The 14,145-nt window shown below is 37.1% G+C and overlaps 1 protein-coding gene across 1 annotated transcript; it reads right to left on the minus strand.

Annotated features, from left to right (window-relative positions):
* Window positions 1-3,499: 3,499 nt before the first annotated feature.
* Window positions 3,500-9,141, minus strand: arsia (arylsulfatase family, member Ia). The gene is made up of 2 exons (XM_081382815.1): window positions 8,698-9,141; window positions 3,500-5,682 (listed from the first exon to the last, which is right to left on the minus strand). Exons 1-2 carry the CDS (start codon window positions 8,979-8,981, stop codon window positions 4,290-4,292), a joined length of 1,677 nt encoding a protein of 558 aa, XP_081238941.1. The 5' UTR covers window positions 8,982-9,141; the 3' UTR covers window positions 3,500-4,289.
* Between the last annotated feature and the right edge of the window lie 5,004 nt (window positions 9,142-14,145).

Raw genomic sequence — 14,145 nt, forward strand, 5'->3', positions numbered from 1 at the left:
ATACTCCATAAATGCACCTAAGATAAAGATGATTGAGCTGTGTTGATGAGTTAATAAGTAAAATGTTTCATATTTATGACAAATATAGTCAGTTAAAGGGATAGCATATTTGTGCATGCTTATATTTTTAATATCATGTGTATGTGCTGAGTTTTATACTGTAGATGATATGGATTTATTGATTATTATAGCAGATAAACCGATTTTTTTTTTTTTAGAATGACGTGTGGAAGCGACTGATCAAAACGGCGAAATAGCGACACTAGTGTTAAAATATGGCATGAAAGGATGTATTTAACAGACAAACCAGAAACCTCCGATAAAAAAATGCTATTTTTCTTGTAAACAATGTATAACAGCTTTTATTAGTTACAATTAAAAACAATATTCCGGAATTATGCCAAAAGAGTGTTTAAGTATTTTTTTATTCCTTTTCCATATATATATATATATATAGGCCTATCAAATTGTTAAATTACTTCAAACATTTAAATAAATAAATAAAACTAATTCTTAGAATACTTAAAAAATGCATAAAACTAATTCTTAGGATACTTAAAACCTTTAAATAAATAAAATGAATTCTTAGTATACTTAAAACATTTCAATACATTTTTTTTCCCCCTTAATTTTAACAGAATGTCTATTGTCATTATGAGATGAGCCAGTGCCGTATGCATCTCAATAAAATGAAGTCACGTGGTTAAGAGTCAGAGGTTTCTAGCGCCCCGTTTCTCTGAAAGACACACACATAACAAGCAGACCTTTTAACTGTGTGTGTAGTTACTGTATAGCACAGTCCCAGAAGGTGTTCCTGCAGGCAAACAGGCGATGTGCCTTACATGTTTTGAACAAAATCAAGAAATCAGCTATTAGTGAGTCTAACACGCACTTTCATTTGTCCTCTGATCTCAATGAAGAAATCTCAAGATGATAGGAAACTCTGCGATGACCCTATAACCTTGCAGGAAATTACATTTGCAATTGAACATTGTAAAACGAACAAATCTCCGGGTGTTGATGGCCTTTCTGCAGAGTTTTATCAGGCTTTTACACAAGATTTAGCTCCCTTTCTACTAGAAGTAATATTAGAAAGTATTGGAAAAGGTTCTCTACCTCCTTCGCTAACCCAATTAAGGCTTAATTACGTTAATCCCCAAACCCAAAAAGGATCCACTGTTTATAGATAATTGGCGACCTATTTCATTGCTGAACACAGACTACAAAATTTTTGCCTCTGTTATTGCTAAACGTTTTAAAAAATGTTTTAGACCCTATTATTGATGAAGTCCAATCAGGATTCATGAGAAAAAGACACATCTCAAACAATATTCGACTTATATATAATTGATTATTCATTTTTATGCCCTGATGATAGTTTTATCTTTTTCTTGGACTTCTATAAAGCCTTTGACACAGAGCATCATTTTATATTTCAAACTATTGAGAAATTTGGTTTTGGTGATTTCTTTTTTGTAAAGCTGTTAGAACATTGTACTGCAAAGGCAATAGCTCTATCAAATAAAAAAATGGGACATCCCCAAGATTTGAGCTGCAAAGAGGCATCCGACAGGGCTGCCCTGCCTCCCCCTATTACCTATTCATTTTATTTACTCAACTTCTTTCCACCCATATTAAAAATAGTGCTTTAAAAGGAATTTCAATTGCAGAAAGAGAAGTTATCCTCACCCAACTAGCAGATGATACTACATTATTTTAAAAAAATGCCAGCCAAGTGCCAATCGCTATCAAAACAATAGAATTATTTTCCGCAGCTTCTGGACTCTGCTTAAATCTGAAGAAATGTGAACTGTTTTCCCTTAAAGAAAGCAACACCTCCCAGATCGGTAGCATACCAATCAAAGATAAGGTCACTTATCTAGGGATTACTATAATGAAAAATGAGGAGGAGAGGTGCTCTGTAAACTTTAATTTGTGATAAGACAAAGAATAAGCTAAATCAATGGCTGCAGAGGGATTTATCCTTGAATGGACGAGTATTGCTGGCAAAGGCAGAAGGTTTATCCCGTCTTACATATGCAGATATCCCCTTGTTTGTCAACAAAAAGCTCTGTAATTCCATTGACAATTCACTTTTCAATTTTATTTGGAAAAACAAGACGCATTATGTGAAAAAATCTGTTATTATGAACACTGTTGAACGTGGTGGTCTAAACTTTCTTGATTTTACAACCCTTAATTATACTTTTAAAATAAATTGGATAAAGCATTTTCTAAAAAATCCCACATCTACATGGAATTTTATACCTAATTATATTTTCTCGAAGATTGGTGGTCTAGAATTTTTACTTTTATGTGATTATAAAATAGAAAAAATCCTCTTAATTTTATCTAAATTCCATAAACAAATGCTTTTAGCATGGTCATTAATCTACAAACATAATTTCTCCCCACATAGGTGCTTCATCTGGAATAATCAGTTTATTAAATTTAAGAATAAATCCTTATTTTATAAAACTTGGTTCAATAATAACATAATTCTAGTATCCCAGCTATTATGATAATGGATTATTGCTGAATTATTCTGAATTCCTTCACACTTTTGGCATTCCAATCACCCCAAGAGAGTTTGCAATTGTTATGGATGCCATCCCTTCTGGTATTTTAACTCTCTTAAAAGGGGCTGGAAAACCAGATTGCCTACCAGATTTGGACCCTAAGCTGACCTCAGTTGGTAATATTTGTTTCGCAACCACAACGAGGAATAATAAATCATAATGTTCGTTCTTTATTCCAGAGAGATGTCACCAGTACCCCTAATGTTGTTCCCTATTGGTCTAACTTTCTTGACAACCTGAACTGGGGTAATATATGGAAATATATATATATAATATCCTTACAAATACTTACGAATAAAGTAAGAGAAATCTCTTTCAAAATCATACAGGTATTATCCTGCTAAGCATTATCTCCTTAGATTTAAGCTTGACATATGTGTTAACTGTTCTTTATGTGGAATATGTCCAGAAACAATGGTTCACCTGTTCTGGCAATGTCCCTACACCATCACTTTCTGGAAAGATCTGACCCGATACATTGCTGTCAAACTTGTTGCTGATTTTTCCTTGTTGTGGAAAGGTGTGTTTGGTTTCCATGATAATAAAAGTAAAAAACAGAAAGAAATATACCTAATTAATCTATTGATCATTTTAGGGAAATATCATATTCACAAAGCCAAATTTAGTAATTCTAAACCTTCTTTTATTGCTTTTGTTAAGGAGACGGAACAGTACATCAAATCCATCCATGATTCAAAAAATAAGAAGGCTGCTAAAACCATTCAGTTATGCTCTATCTTTAATATATTTATTTGAAACTCCCCCTGGCTCTACTTTACTCTACTCTTGTTGTTTTTTTTTCTCAATGACTCTATTTGTGTTCTTACTTCTTGTATTGCAATGATTTAATAACGATTTAAAAAAAAAAAATGAAGAAATCTCAGGTGTCCACTAGAGGGCAATCAGTTCACTGGAAACTTGTGAAAAACGAATTATTTTATTGGAACTATTATCATATATAATAATAATACAAAACATTGTGTTTTAAAACCTTGTAGATTCATGCAGCAAACAAACACAGACAGTCACATACAGTAAAAATGAACAGATTCAACACTTTTAACAAATAAGAGGTGTACACCAGATCAAAACTCAGTCATTCCTTCAACACTCGTTGCACAGGGATTCAAGGTAACATTATCAGAAAGCGCAAAGAAATGATGTGGATGGTTAAAAATCAAGTAAGCAGAAACACATGATTCAGTGAATGTGATCGAGGGACTTCATCAAACCAGGCGGATTTATAATCAAAGTCCCTAAAACACTGCAAAAAATGCTTTTCTTGCTTAGTATTTTTGTCAAGTTTCCAGTCCAAATATCAAACATTTCTTAAATCAAGATGCATTAAAGTAGTAAAATGAGATAAGATATTAAGTCTTGTTTCAGGGGGGGGGAATTACCGTTAAGTGAGTTTTTGCTGAAAACAAGCAAAATTATCTGACAATTTTTTAAATTAAATGCATCTTAAATGCTACTTTAATGCATCTTGATTTAAGAAATGTTTGATATTTGGACTGGAAACATGACAAAAATACTAAGTAAGAAAAGTATGTTTAGCAGTGTAATAATAACACGTCTCGGTCAGCAGCATCTGTGATAGGGGCGTTCACACCGCAGGAAAACGTTCCTAGGGGAACCATCCTGGTGGCTAGTTCCTAGAACTATCCGGTGCGAAAGCCCCTATAGTCAGTTCATGCAGGATGAGTCGGATCAAATCCTGTTTGACATCATTTTATTGTTAAGTCTCCTAAAAAACGACTTCATTTTGCAAAACTTCCGCTTTTGCTTCTTGACTTTTCTCTTTCTAGGATAAAACGCCTCCCAGTTCTCTCCGTCTCCTTCCCAAGGACCCCAAGCTCCTCCGTTTAGGCTGGGATCGGCTCTGGGATCTTCCGAAGGGTATCGAACGGGAACGGCGGTCCGATTATAAAACGTCAACCGAGCCAAAAGTTGCTTAACAACATCCGGCCGACTCTCCGCGAGATCGTAGCGCTCGTACGGATCGTCCGCCACATTAAACAACCACAGGGATTTCTTTTGCTCCGTGTGTCGTTCCAAATTCCACCAAGATTCTGGGAAGATTCCGAGCACCTGAGGAGGAATCCAGTCTCCGTATCCGGGATTTCCCGTCAAAAGTTTCCAGTCTCCGACTCGAACGGCTGCCTGTACGGCGGTATTCCAGATCCCATAACCGTTTTTTAAAGATCCATGTCGCGCGGCGTTGTAAAGCGGATCGATATTATGAAGGATCTCCAATCGTGGCGACTCTTTCCCATCGCTAATGGCCTCCCACATGTCATATCCATCAAGCCCTTCCATTTGGGAAACGTTCCCTCCCGCGAGTCCCATTAGCGTCGGGTACCAGTCGGTGATGTGAAGCAAAGCTTTGCTAACTCTTCTCCTGCGTTTTAACAACGGACTGTGTACGAATCCGATCCCACGGACTCCTCCTTCCCAATACGTTCCCTTTCTTCCCCGTAAAGGCCAATTGCTCCCTCCAAACAAAGGCTGTCCGCCATTATCCGTGGAAAAAATTATTACGCTGTTCTTATAGTAGCCGTACTTTCGTAGCGCGTACGTAACGTTTCGCACCGCCTCATCAACGGCGGAAACCATCCCGGCGTATTTCCGGCGAAACACGTTTCCCATCCGTCGATACGGATAGACGTATTCCCTCGGGGCTTGTAAGGGAGTGTGAACGGCTTGGAAGGAGAGGTAAATAAAGAGAGGTTGGGATGAAGGATCGTGAGCGGCGAGGATTTTCCGTACTCGTTGCGCGTATAAGTGTGTGGAATAGCGTCCTCCCTGATCCCACGCCACTCTCTCGCCCTCGTGAAGGTCGTATCCGCAAACTCTCGGCCCGTCGCACGATTTATAGGTGTAATAGTCCACGCTTCCCGTCAGAGAGCCGAAGTACGTGTGGAATCCGCGGCGGGTCGGGAGGCAGTCGCGCTTGTAGAAACCCAGGTGCCACTTCCCAACCATGTGTGTGGAGTATCCCGAATCCTGCAAACGCTGAGGTAATGTGCGGAGGTCAAAGGGCAAACAGCTGGGCTGGCGGGAGCGGATTATCGAGTGTTGGAGACCCGTATGGATCTGATATCTAGAGCGGAAGAGGAAGGGAAAATTAATGGACCAGAACTCACATGCAAATTCATACTTACAGATACACTATATAGCAAATCTCAACTGCTCGCAGCACTAATCTGTTATGAACATATTACAGTTTTTCCCAAATGCTTAAACACTTTTCTTGAAACTATGCCTCATATTCTCAAAACTGTAAACACAAATCCATAACGTCTCACCCAATTCCCCACATCCTATTTTCATTTTACACTCAAAACCATTCACTCTTGTGGAAAAAACAAACTTTGCCCTAAGACATCACACACAAGCCCTCAAAATCACACACACTACAACAATAAATTCAAAACAACATTTCCAAACTGGTAAGTTATGCTGCTTGTGGTAAACCTCACCAAAGATAATTGGAAATGTTTGTCTCTTATTCAGTGATATACTTTAGTTTGCCACCACTCCTCCCTGAAGGCTCTGATGATGGAGGCGACGGTGAGGCGACTCAAGTTTGGCTGTACTCGTTGTCCAGCCTCCCTCATGCCATGGACAAGGACATGGTCAACTAAAGTGGTTGAGTTTCATCCGAGACTGCATGTCTTCTTGCCCTTCCCTTTGAGTGAACAATATTGAATACTAGCTCTTTCTAAATGACCACAAGGCAATGAGAAATGAAGGGATTTGTGTGTAGAGATTTGCTGTGACAGTTCAACAAATCTGACTCATGTGAAATGGGTGTGCTTTATGATAAATGGCATTATGGTTTTGAAATTTTAGTTCAAAAGCCTGGTTATTGTGTTTAAGCAATTGAGGAAAAACTGTAAGATATTACATTTTTTTTCCGACTGCTAAACGACAGTGAGCACAACTGGAGCTACATGTGCAAAACTCTAACTACAGTCTGCACTACCAACAGTCACCTGAGCTAAACAGTTCACATCACCTGCAAAACTCACTCAGAGCAACACAACTCTTAACAGTGCAGCTAAACACTACACAACCCTCACTGAGATAACACACACTGTCACTCAGAACACACTGAGAGGAAAAACACTAGCATCAAACACCAATACAGAAAACACAAACTTTTCATCTTTACAGTTTGAACAATTTCAGCGACTTCATCCAAAGTAATATTTTCTTCAAAGAAAAGAGTGACATTCACATGATTTATTTAATTTTTTAGAACATAACAATTCTTTAAAGTAAATGAAAATTAGCAGTTTGCTTCAATAGTCTGTAGTAATTTACGGAATTACAGTAATGAGAAAAAAAGGCAGAAACTAAACTGTAATTCGAACAAATAATTCTCTCTAGCATCAGGCCACAGGTGTTCATCAACATCAGTTCCCCATCAAAACACGTCTTCCTTGTTCCATTTCCAAAATTAGTCTTTCTGAGCTCTACCTATAAATATGTGTGTGTGTGTGTGTGTGTGTGTGTGTGTGTTCACTAACAAGTCTAAAACAACACACCTGCTTAACCTCTCAGCTGAAATGGCAATCAGCAGTGTTTGAAAGGCACAAGGCTGACATCTATTCTGTTTTGAATGTGTGGTTCACAGTTTTGACAGCAGTGTGTTAGCATTTGAACAAAGTGCTGTAAATCCACAGTGTTGTGCAGGTTGTGGTTAAAGTCATGGGATTAGTGTGTAGAGTTTTGAAAACTGTGTTCAAGCAATGAAAAGCGAACTAGAGTTTGGTCCACATGAACTGCTGCTGTGCAGACTGGAGTTAGAGTTTTGCACATGACTCCAGTTGTGCCCACTGTCGTTTAGCAGTCGGAAAAAACTGTATATCATTATAATCAACTTCATGATTTTCTGTTATACTCTTTAAAACAATGCGTAATGTAAAAAGTGCTATGAAAAAAAACGTCACTACTGTATAAATATGGTCACAAGTGAGTGAGTGTGTTTGTGTTTATGTGTGTGTGTGACTGTGTGTGTGTGTGTGTGTGTGTGTGTGTGTGTGTGTGTGTGAATGAGAGTGTATGAGTGACTGAGTGAGTGAGTGAGTGTGTGTGTGTGTGTGTGTGTGTGTGTGTGTGTGTGTGTGTGTGTGTGTGTGTGTGTGTGTGTTTGAGTGTGTGTGTGTGTGTGTGTGTGTGTGTGTGTGTGTGTGTGTGTGTGTGTGTGTGTGTGTGTGTGTGTGTGTGTGTGTGTGTGTGTGTGTGTGAGAGTGAGTTGAGTGTGTGTGTGAGTGAGAGTGTGTGTGAGTGAGTGAGTGAGTGAATGAGTGAGTGAGTGCGTGTGTGAGTGAGAGTGTGTGTGTGTGTGTGTGTGTGTGTGTGTGTGTGTGTGTGTGTGTGTGTGTGTGTGTGTGTGTGTGTGTGTGTGTGTGTGTGTGTGTGTGTGTGTGTGTGTGTGAGTGAGTGAGTTAGTGAGTGTGTGAGAGAGAGAGTGTGTGAGAGTGAGTGAGTGAGTGTGTGTGTGTGTGGACATGTTTTTCTACACCGGTGGGGACTTAAACCTGAATGCACACAGACTCATGGGGACTCGTGTCACCGTGGGGACCTAAATTGAGGTCCCCATGGGTACAAAAGCTTATAAATCATACAGAATTAGTTTTTTTGAAAATGTAAAAATGCAGAATGTCTCCTGTGATGGGTAGGTTTAGGGATAGGGGCAGTGTAAGGGGATAGAATATACAGTTTGTACAGTATAAAAACCATTACGTCTATGGAGAGTCCTCACAAAGATAGTGCACCAGACATGTGTGTGTGTGTGTGTGTGTGTGTGTGTGTGTGTGTGTGTGTGTGTGTGTGTGTGTGTGTGTGTGTGTGTGTGTGTGTGTGTGTGTGTGAGTGAGTGAGTGAGTGAGTGTGTGTGTGTGTGCGTGCGTGTGAGTGAGTGTGTGAGTGAGAGAGAGAGAGTGTGTGTGTGTGTGTGTGTGTGTGTGTGTGTGTGTGTGTGTGTGTGTGTGAGTGAGTGAGTGTGAGTGTGTGTGTGTGTGTGTGTGTGTGTGTGTGTGTGTGTGTGTGTGTGTGTGTGGGTGTGTGTGTGTGTGTGTGTGTGTGTGTGTGTGTGTGTGTGTACGACCTGCCCGTGATGAACTGACTGCGGGACGGTGTGCAGATTGGCTGGATGTAGTAGTTCTCCAGCTTCACTCCCTCCGCTGCCAGCTTGTCCAGTGTCGGAGTGTGTATGTCTCTGTTGTGGTAGCCGATGTCGTTGAAGCCCTGGTCGTCCGTCATGATGAAGATGATGTGCGGGCGCGGATGGTTCGGTTGCTCGACCTGGTTCGGGCTCGTCCAGTCCGGGGAGAGATGACCCAGACTGAGCAAACTCATCACGGAGAGCACTGACAGAGCCGTTTCTGTCATGATGGCACGAGGAGAAAATCATGAATAATCCACTGAACTACAGGATCAGATTCACAGCGTAAAGTGTGTGTGTGAGGAGGCAGCGTGATGTGTGCGCGCGGTGAGGGGTCTGGCCGTGTGTCAAACACAAGTGAGCAGTGTTGCCAACTATTTTCAAAGGAAAGTAGCTAACGCCTCCCCTAAAAGTAGCTAAATGTCGCTAGATGACGTAATACGTCAATTAGCATATTTATGACGTCATCGAGGCGTACTTGCGTTCTGCCTGCCTAATGTTTTTTCTCATTAAAATCATGCTCACATACTGTATTTTAATATAATATAATATAATATAATATAATATAATATAATATAATATAATATAATATAATATAATATAATATAATATAGGCTATAGCCGAATGTCCAATAAAGCTGTTCTCATTTACTTTTTTTTTTTTTTTTGTCAGACAATAGAACAAGTAGCTATTGAATGACTGTTTTTTTTTATATGTGTAAAATTATCTGAATTGAGAGAGTTCGGGAACTGGGTGAACTAAAGCACTGTGATAGTGAGTAATACAAGTAATAAGCACAAGAAAAGAAAGGAAAATAAAATGGTCAAACTAAATTCTTTAACTATAAAACAAAAGATAAGTGATAAGTCCGTCCGTGGAAACAACACTGCTCATTCACGTCTGTTAGCTGCCGTTCTGCAGCTGCAGCCCTCAGCCATTCACAGAACAGGGAAGACGCAGAGAGAGGTGTGTGGCGGCAAGGAGAAAGCAAATCTCGTGCTCGCAGGACTCATGCTGGCAACATTTGGAGGTTACTGAGGTTTGTTCAAAAAGTAGCTAGATTAGTCGCTAGTCGCTTTTTTGAAAAATTGTCGCTGACGGGGTCTGAAAAGTCGCTAAAAATAGCGACAAAGGCGCTAAGTTGGCAACACTGCAAGTGAGCTTCCTTCCTCCCCTACCTAGATCGCACAACTGGTGCACGCGCCTTCGCTGCGATGGTTTTCCGAAGTCGAAATTAAGCTTTTTTTTATTATTTTTCGCAAAGACCTGAAATATTATTTGGGTAGGCTACTATCACTTCTTCCAGCAATGTCAAAGTTTTAAAGTCCTTTACGTTGTGCACAAAGTATAATATGTATGCTTTTTTAAATATTCATCTCTCTCTCTCTCTCTCTCTCTCTCTCTCTCTCTCTCTCTCTCTCTCTCTCTCTCTCTCTCTCTCTCTCTCTCTCTCTAATTTAAATGATATGTTACCCCTGGCTCAATGTTATTTGTCTGTTTAATTTTCTGGCTTTTTGTCTAATGTTTATAATTATATTATTGTTATAAATTAATTATTGTAATTATGTATTTGCTTTTATATACAGTACCAGTCAAAAGTTTGGAAACATTAATATTTTTAATGTTTTTGAAAGAAGTCTCTTATGCTCATCAAGCCTGCAGTAAAAAAGAAAAAAAAGAAAAAAAAAACAGTAATATTATGAAATATTATTACAATTTAAAATAATGGTTCTCTTTTTAATATACTTTAAAATGTAATTTATTTTTGTGATGCAAAGCTTAATTTTTATCAGCAAGTACTCCAGTCTTTGGTGTCTTATGATCCTTCAGAAATCATTCTAATATGCTGATTTATTATCAATGTTGGAAACAGTTGTGCTGCTTAATATTTTTTTTTATAACCTGAGATATTTTTTTCAGGATTATTTGATGAATAAAAAGTTAAAAAGAACTGTATTTATTTAGAATAGAAATCTTTTGTAACAATATACACTACCGTTCAAAAGTTTGGGAACAATAACTATTTTTTTTAAAGAAATTAGTACTTTAATTCAACAAGGATGCGTTAAATTGATAAAAGGTGATGGTAACGATTTATATTGTTAGAAATGTTTTTATTTTGAATAAATGCTGTTTTTATGAATAAATGCTGTTAACGTTTTACTCATCAATGAATCCTGAAAAAAGTATTCCAAAAAAATATATTAAACAGCACAACTGTTTCCATCATTGATAATAACTGAGTATCAAATCATCATATTAGAATGATTTCTGAAGGATCATAAGACACCAAAGACTGGAGTACTTGCTGATGAAAATTCAGCTTTGCATCACAAAAATAAATTACATTTTAAAATATATTAAAAAAGAGAACCATTATTTTAAATTGTAATAATATTTCATAATATTACTGTTTTTTTTTTTGTTTGTTTTTTTTTTGTTTTTTTTTTACTGCAGGCTTGATGAGCATAAGAGACTTCTTTCAAAAACATTAAAAATAGTAATGTTTCCAAACTTTTGACTGGTACTGTATGTTCAAATAAAAATAAGCACACCTAGTGAGCTGCTGACATACAGTATTTTTTACTGAACATGCCCAGAAATGCTGGCACAATATAAAGCACCAAACACATTTCTGATGCTACAGTTATCTATGATGCCTCTAAAGTACTGCATTATGCACAAAAATAATGCACACAAAAATAACGTTGCACATGACATATTCAGAAGAGATAACTTCTCTCTGTGTGTATGAGGTCTTGTCATTTCAACTAATAGCCTATAAAATAAATGCATTAACCAAATGCCTGGTTTGGAGTCATTTGTGCATAACTCTCTTGATTTATATTACCTTTTATCATCATGGACATATTATAACCTGCTTGGCATATTTTTCTTTTCAATAGATGTAGGAAGTACAGTAATTTTTACAACCTTGCTCAATAAATGGAAGACAGATTTTATATTTGAACATGCTGTTATTTTGTACATATGGTCAATGTTTTTATTAATCTCCAAACACAAGCTGAGGCCCCTAAGGATTCCTGCTATTAAAACATGCCGTAGAAGTATTTAGGGGGGACCAGGGGTACAAACCGTGCTTGAACAGAGACAGTGTTTGTGCGCACAAGAGCTCTTTTATTGGGGACGTTGAGCGTTGTTATTATATATGAGCTGGAGCTCACTGGATTCACTGTGTGTGGATCACCTGAAGCCACACACACTCAGCTGATAACATCTTAAAGAGAAACTGAAGTTCACGTAGACCTGCTCACACACTCATGTCAACACATTGTGCAATGAAGTCAACATTTCATTTTAAAATAAATGCAAAAAAAGATGTTTATGACAACTCGCTGAGTATTTCGCATATAATGGATATGACAATGTTGATATGTTTGGTCTTGGCGGATCAGATCTGCTACACTTCTACTGATATTATTGCTGCTTTTGGTTATTATAGTTTTTTTCTGCTTTTGTTGTGGAGCAAGTACGACGAGGGAGGGGAAGTTATTCTGATTCAACATTATGAGGAACATGAATAAAAAAAATGATGCAAACAGATAAATAATTCATTATAAATACAACAATATTCCAATAAAAACAAAAACAGTCAATTTTGATATATGGCGACTTACACTTGAGTCATAATTAAGTGCAATAAAGAATACACTTAAAAAAAAGAATCATTAGAAACTGTGATTAAACAAGACAGGAATGTAAACACTGTTAAATTTACGGTAAAAAACTGGCAGCTGTGGTTGCCAGACATTTACCGTAATAAATACAGTAGCAACATTTTGGATTTTACAGATTTTACTTAAATTTACAGTAAAAAAACATATTTAATTATCTGATATAATGTTAATTTACTGACTTATTGAAGTATTAATATCTGTTTGTGTGTCAGTTACACACTGACAACCACCAAATACAGTGGTGATAAAAATCACTTGATGATTTAAAGCTCATCACTGGCAGCTCTTTCACAAGAAAGTTGATACTAATATATAGAAGCTGCACAGTGTCATTCACACACACACTAAACACCATCATGGTAACACACATGAAATTTAAAAAATGCAATAAACATTAATTTAACAACATTAAATGTAACATAAAACCCTAATGTCATAACTGATTAGAAAAAAACAAAAAAAATTATGAAGAAACATAGTTATTTCAACAAAAATACATCAAATGTGAAGTGTCACGCAGGGAATTGTGGGTAAATTTAAGTTGTTTCACTGTAAATTATACAATGACTTCTTTTTCACTTCCAAAAACTGTAAATTTAACGGTATTTTACAGTAAAATTAAATTACATTAAATGTATGTTGTTTACTGTATATAGTAAGGAAACTTTCTGTTAACCAATTAACAGTTTTTCACTGTAGCATTTTTACAGTCTTTGACCGTTAAAATCATGATTACTCATCTAAAACCATTTTGTCGGTGTAGTGCATTATAAAAGGGCTCAATGGCATTTACGGCTCAGATATTTGGCTTTAAAAAAACGTAGTAAAAAAACACAAATCTGTCTCGGAAACTGAGCTCCCATGTGCAAACAAGTTAGCAGCCAATTTATTAGAATTGATAAGAATAAAATGTAACTGAATTGAACTGATTAAAAACAAAACTCATGTGCCAAGTGGGACAGAGGCATCATATCTAAAAGTTTTCTCCCTTACCTGAAATATTTGTCCATGAAACATGAGTGAGTACACATAACTTTCCCCAAAAAACAACAACAGCAATCCACTAAAATCTCTGAAGTCAGTTTTAGCTCAAACCTCCACATTCCCACTGCCAAGCTGTTACTATCTTTAATGTTGACTTTACAGAATAAATGTACGCAAGCACTTTTAAATCTGTCTATTAATAGAACAACAGCTCATAAATCTCCTAAATATGATGTCTAATATTTAAAAAAAGAGAGAGATTATAAATAAATGGGACCTCTTCCAAATTCCTTTGGTCTCAGTCACAGAATATATATCTAACTGTTTCCTTGTTTGAATATGGGTGAGGTTTTATGTGCTATTTCAATACATGACCACCTGATGTCTATCAAGACTTTAATTCTTTTAACAACTTTTTTATAACAAGTCTTTTTTATTTGAGACTAATTTACTGTTAAATTACATGTGACTGTTACTGGCTGCACAGATCCTTGAAGTTTAGCGTATTTAGTTTTTCATGGCCCAGCAGTTTTCCAAAAGATTTCTTTTTGTGTGTGAGTGTGTGTCTGTGTCTCTCTGTGTATGTGTGTGTGTGTGTGTGGGGGGGGTCAACAGTGACTTTTCACAGTAAAAAAAACAAAAAAACGGTAGCTACTGGCAGCTGTGCATGGTGTTACTGTTTTTTTTTTTAAATGAACAGCTAAATAC

This window comes from Scardinius erythrophthalmus (assembly GCF_964197995.2).
Source record: "Scardinius erythrophthalmus genome assembly, chromosome: 13".
Taxonomy (NCBI): domain Eukaryota; kingdom Metazoa; phylum Chordata; class Actinopteri; order Cypriniformes; family Leuciscidae; genus Scardinius; species Scardinius erythrophthalmus.

What these genes read in the sequence shown, in the direction of transcription:
- arsia (XM_081382815.1), bottom strand. Translation starts at nt 8,981, where the DNA reads ATGACAGAAACGGCTCTGTCAGTGCTCTCCGTGATGAGTTTGCTCAGT. An exon ending in AGTCAGTTCATCACGGGCAG is followed by an intron (nt 5,683 to 8,697) that starts GTCGTACACACA and finishes CTTCCGCTCTAG; the next exon opens with ATATCAGATCCATACGGGTC.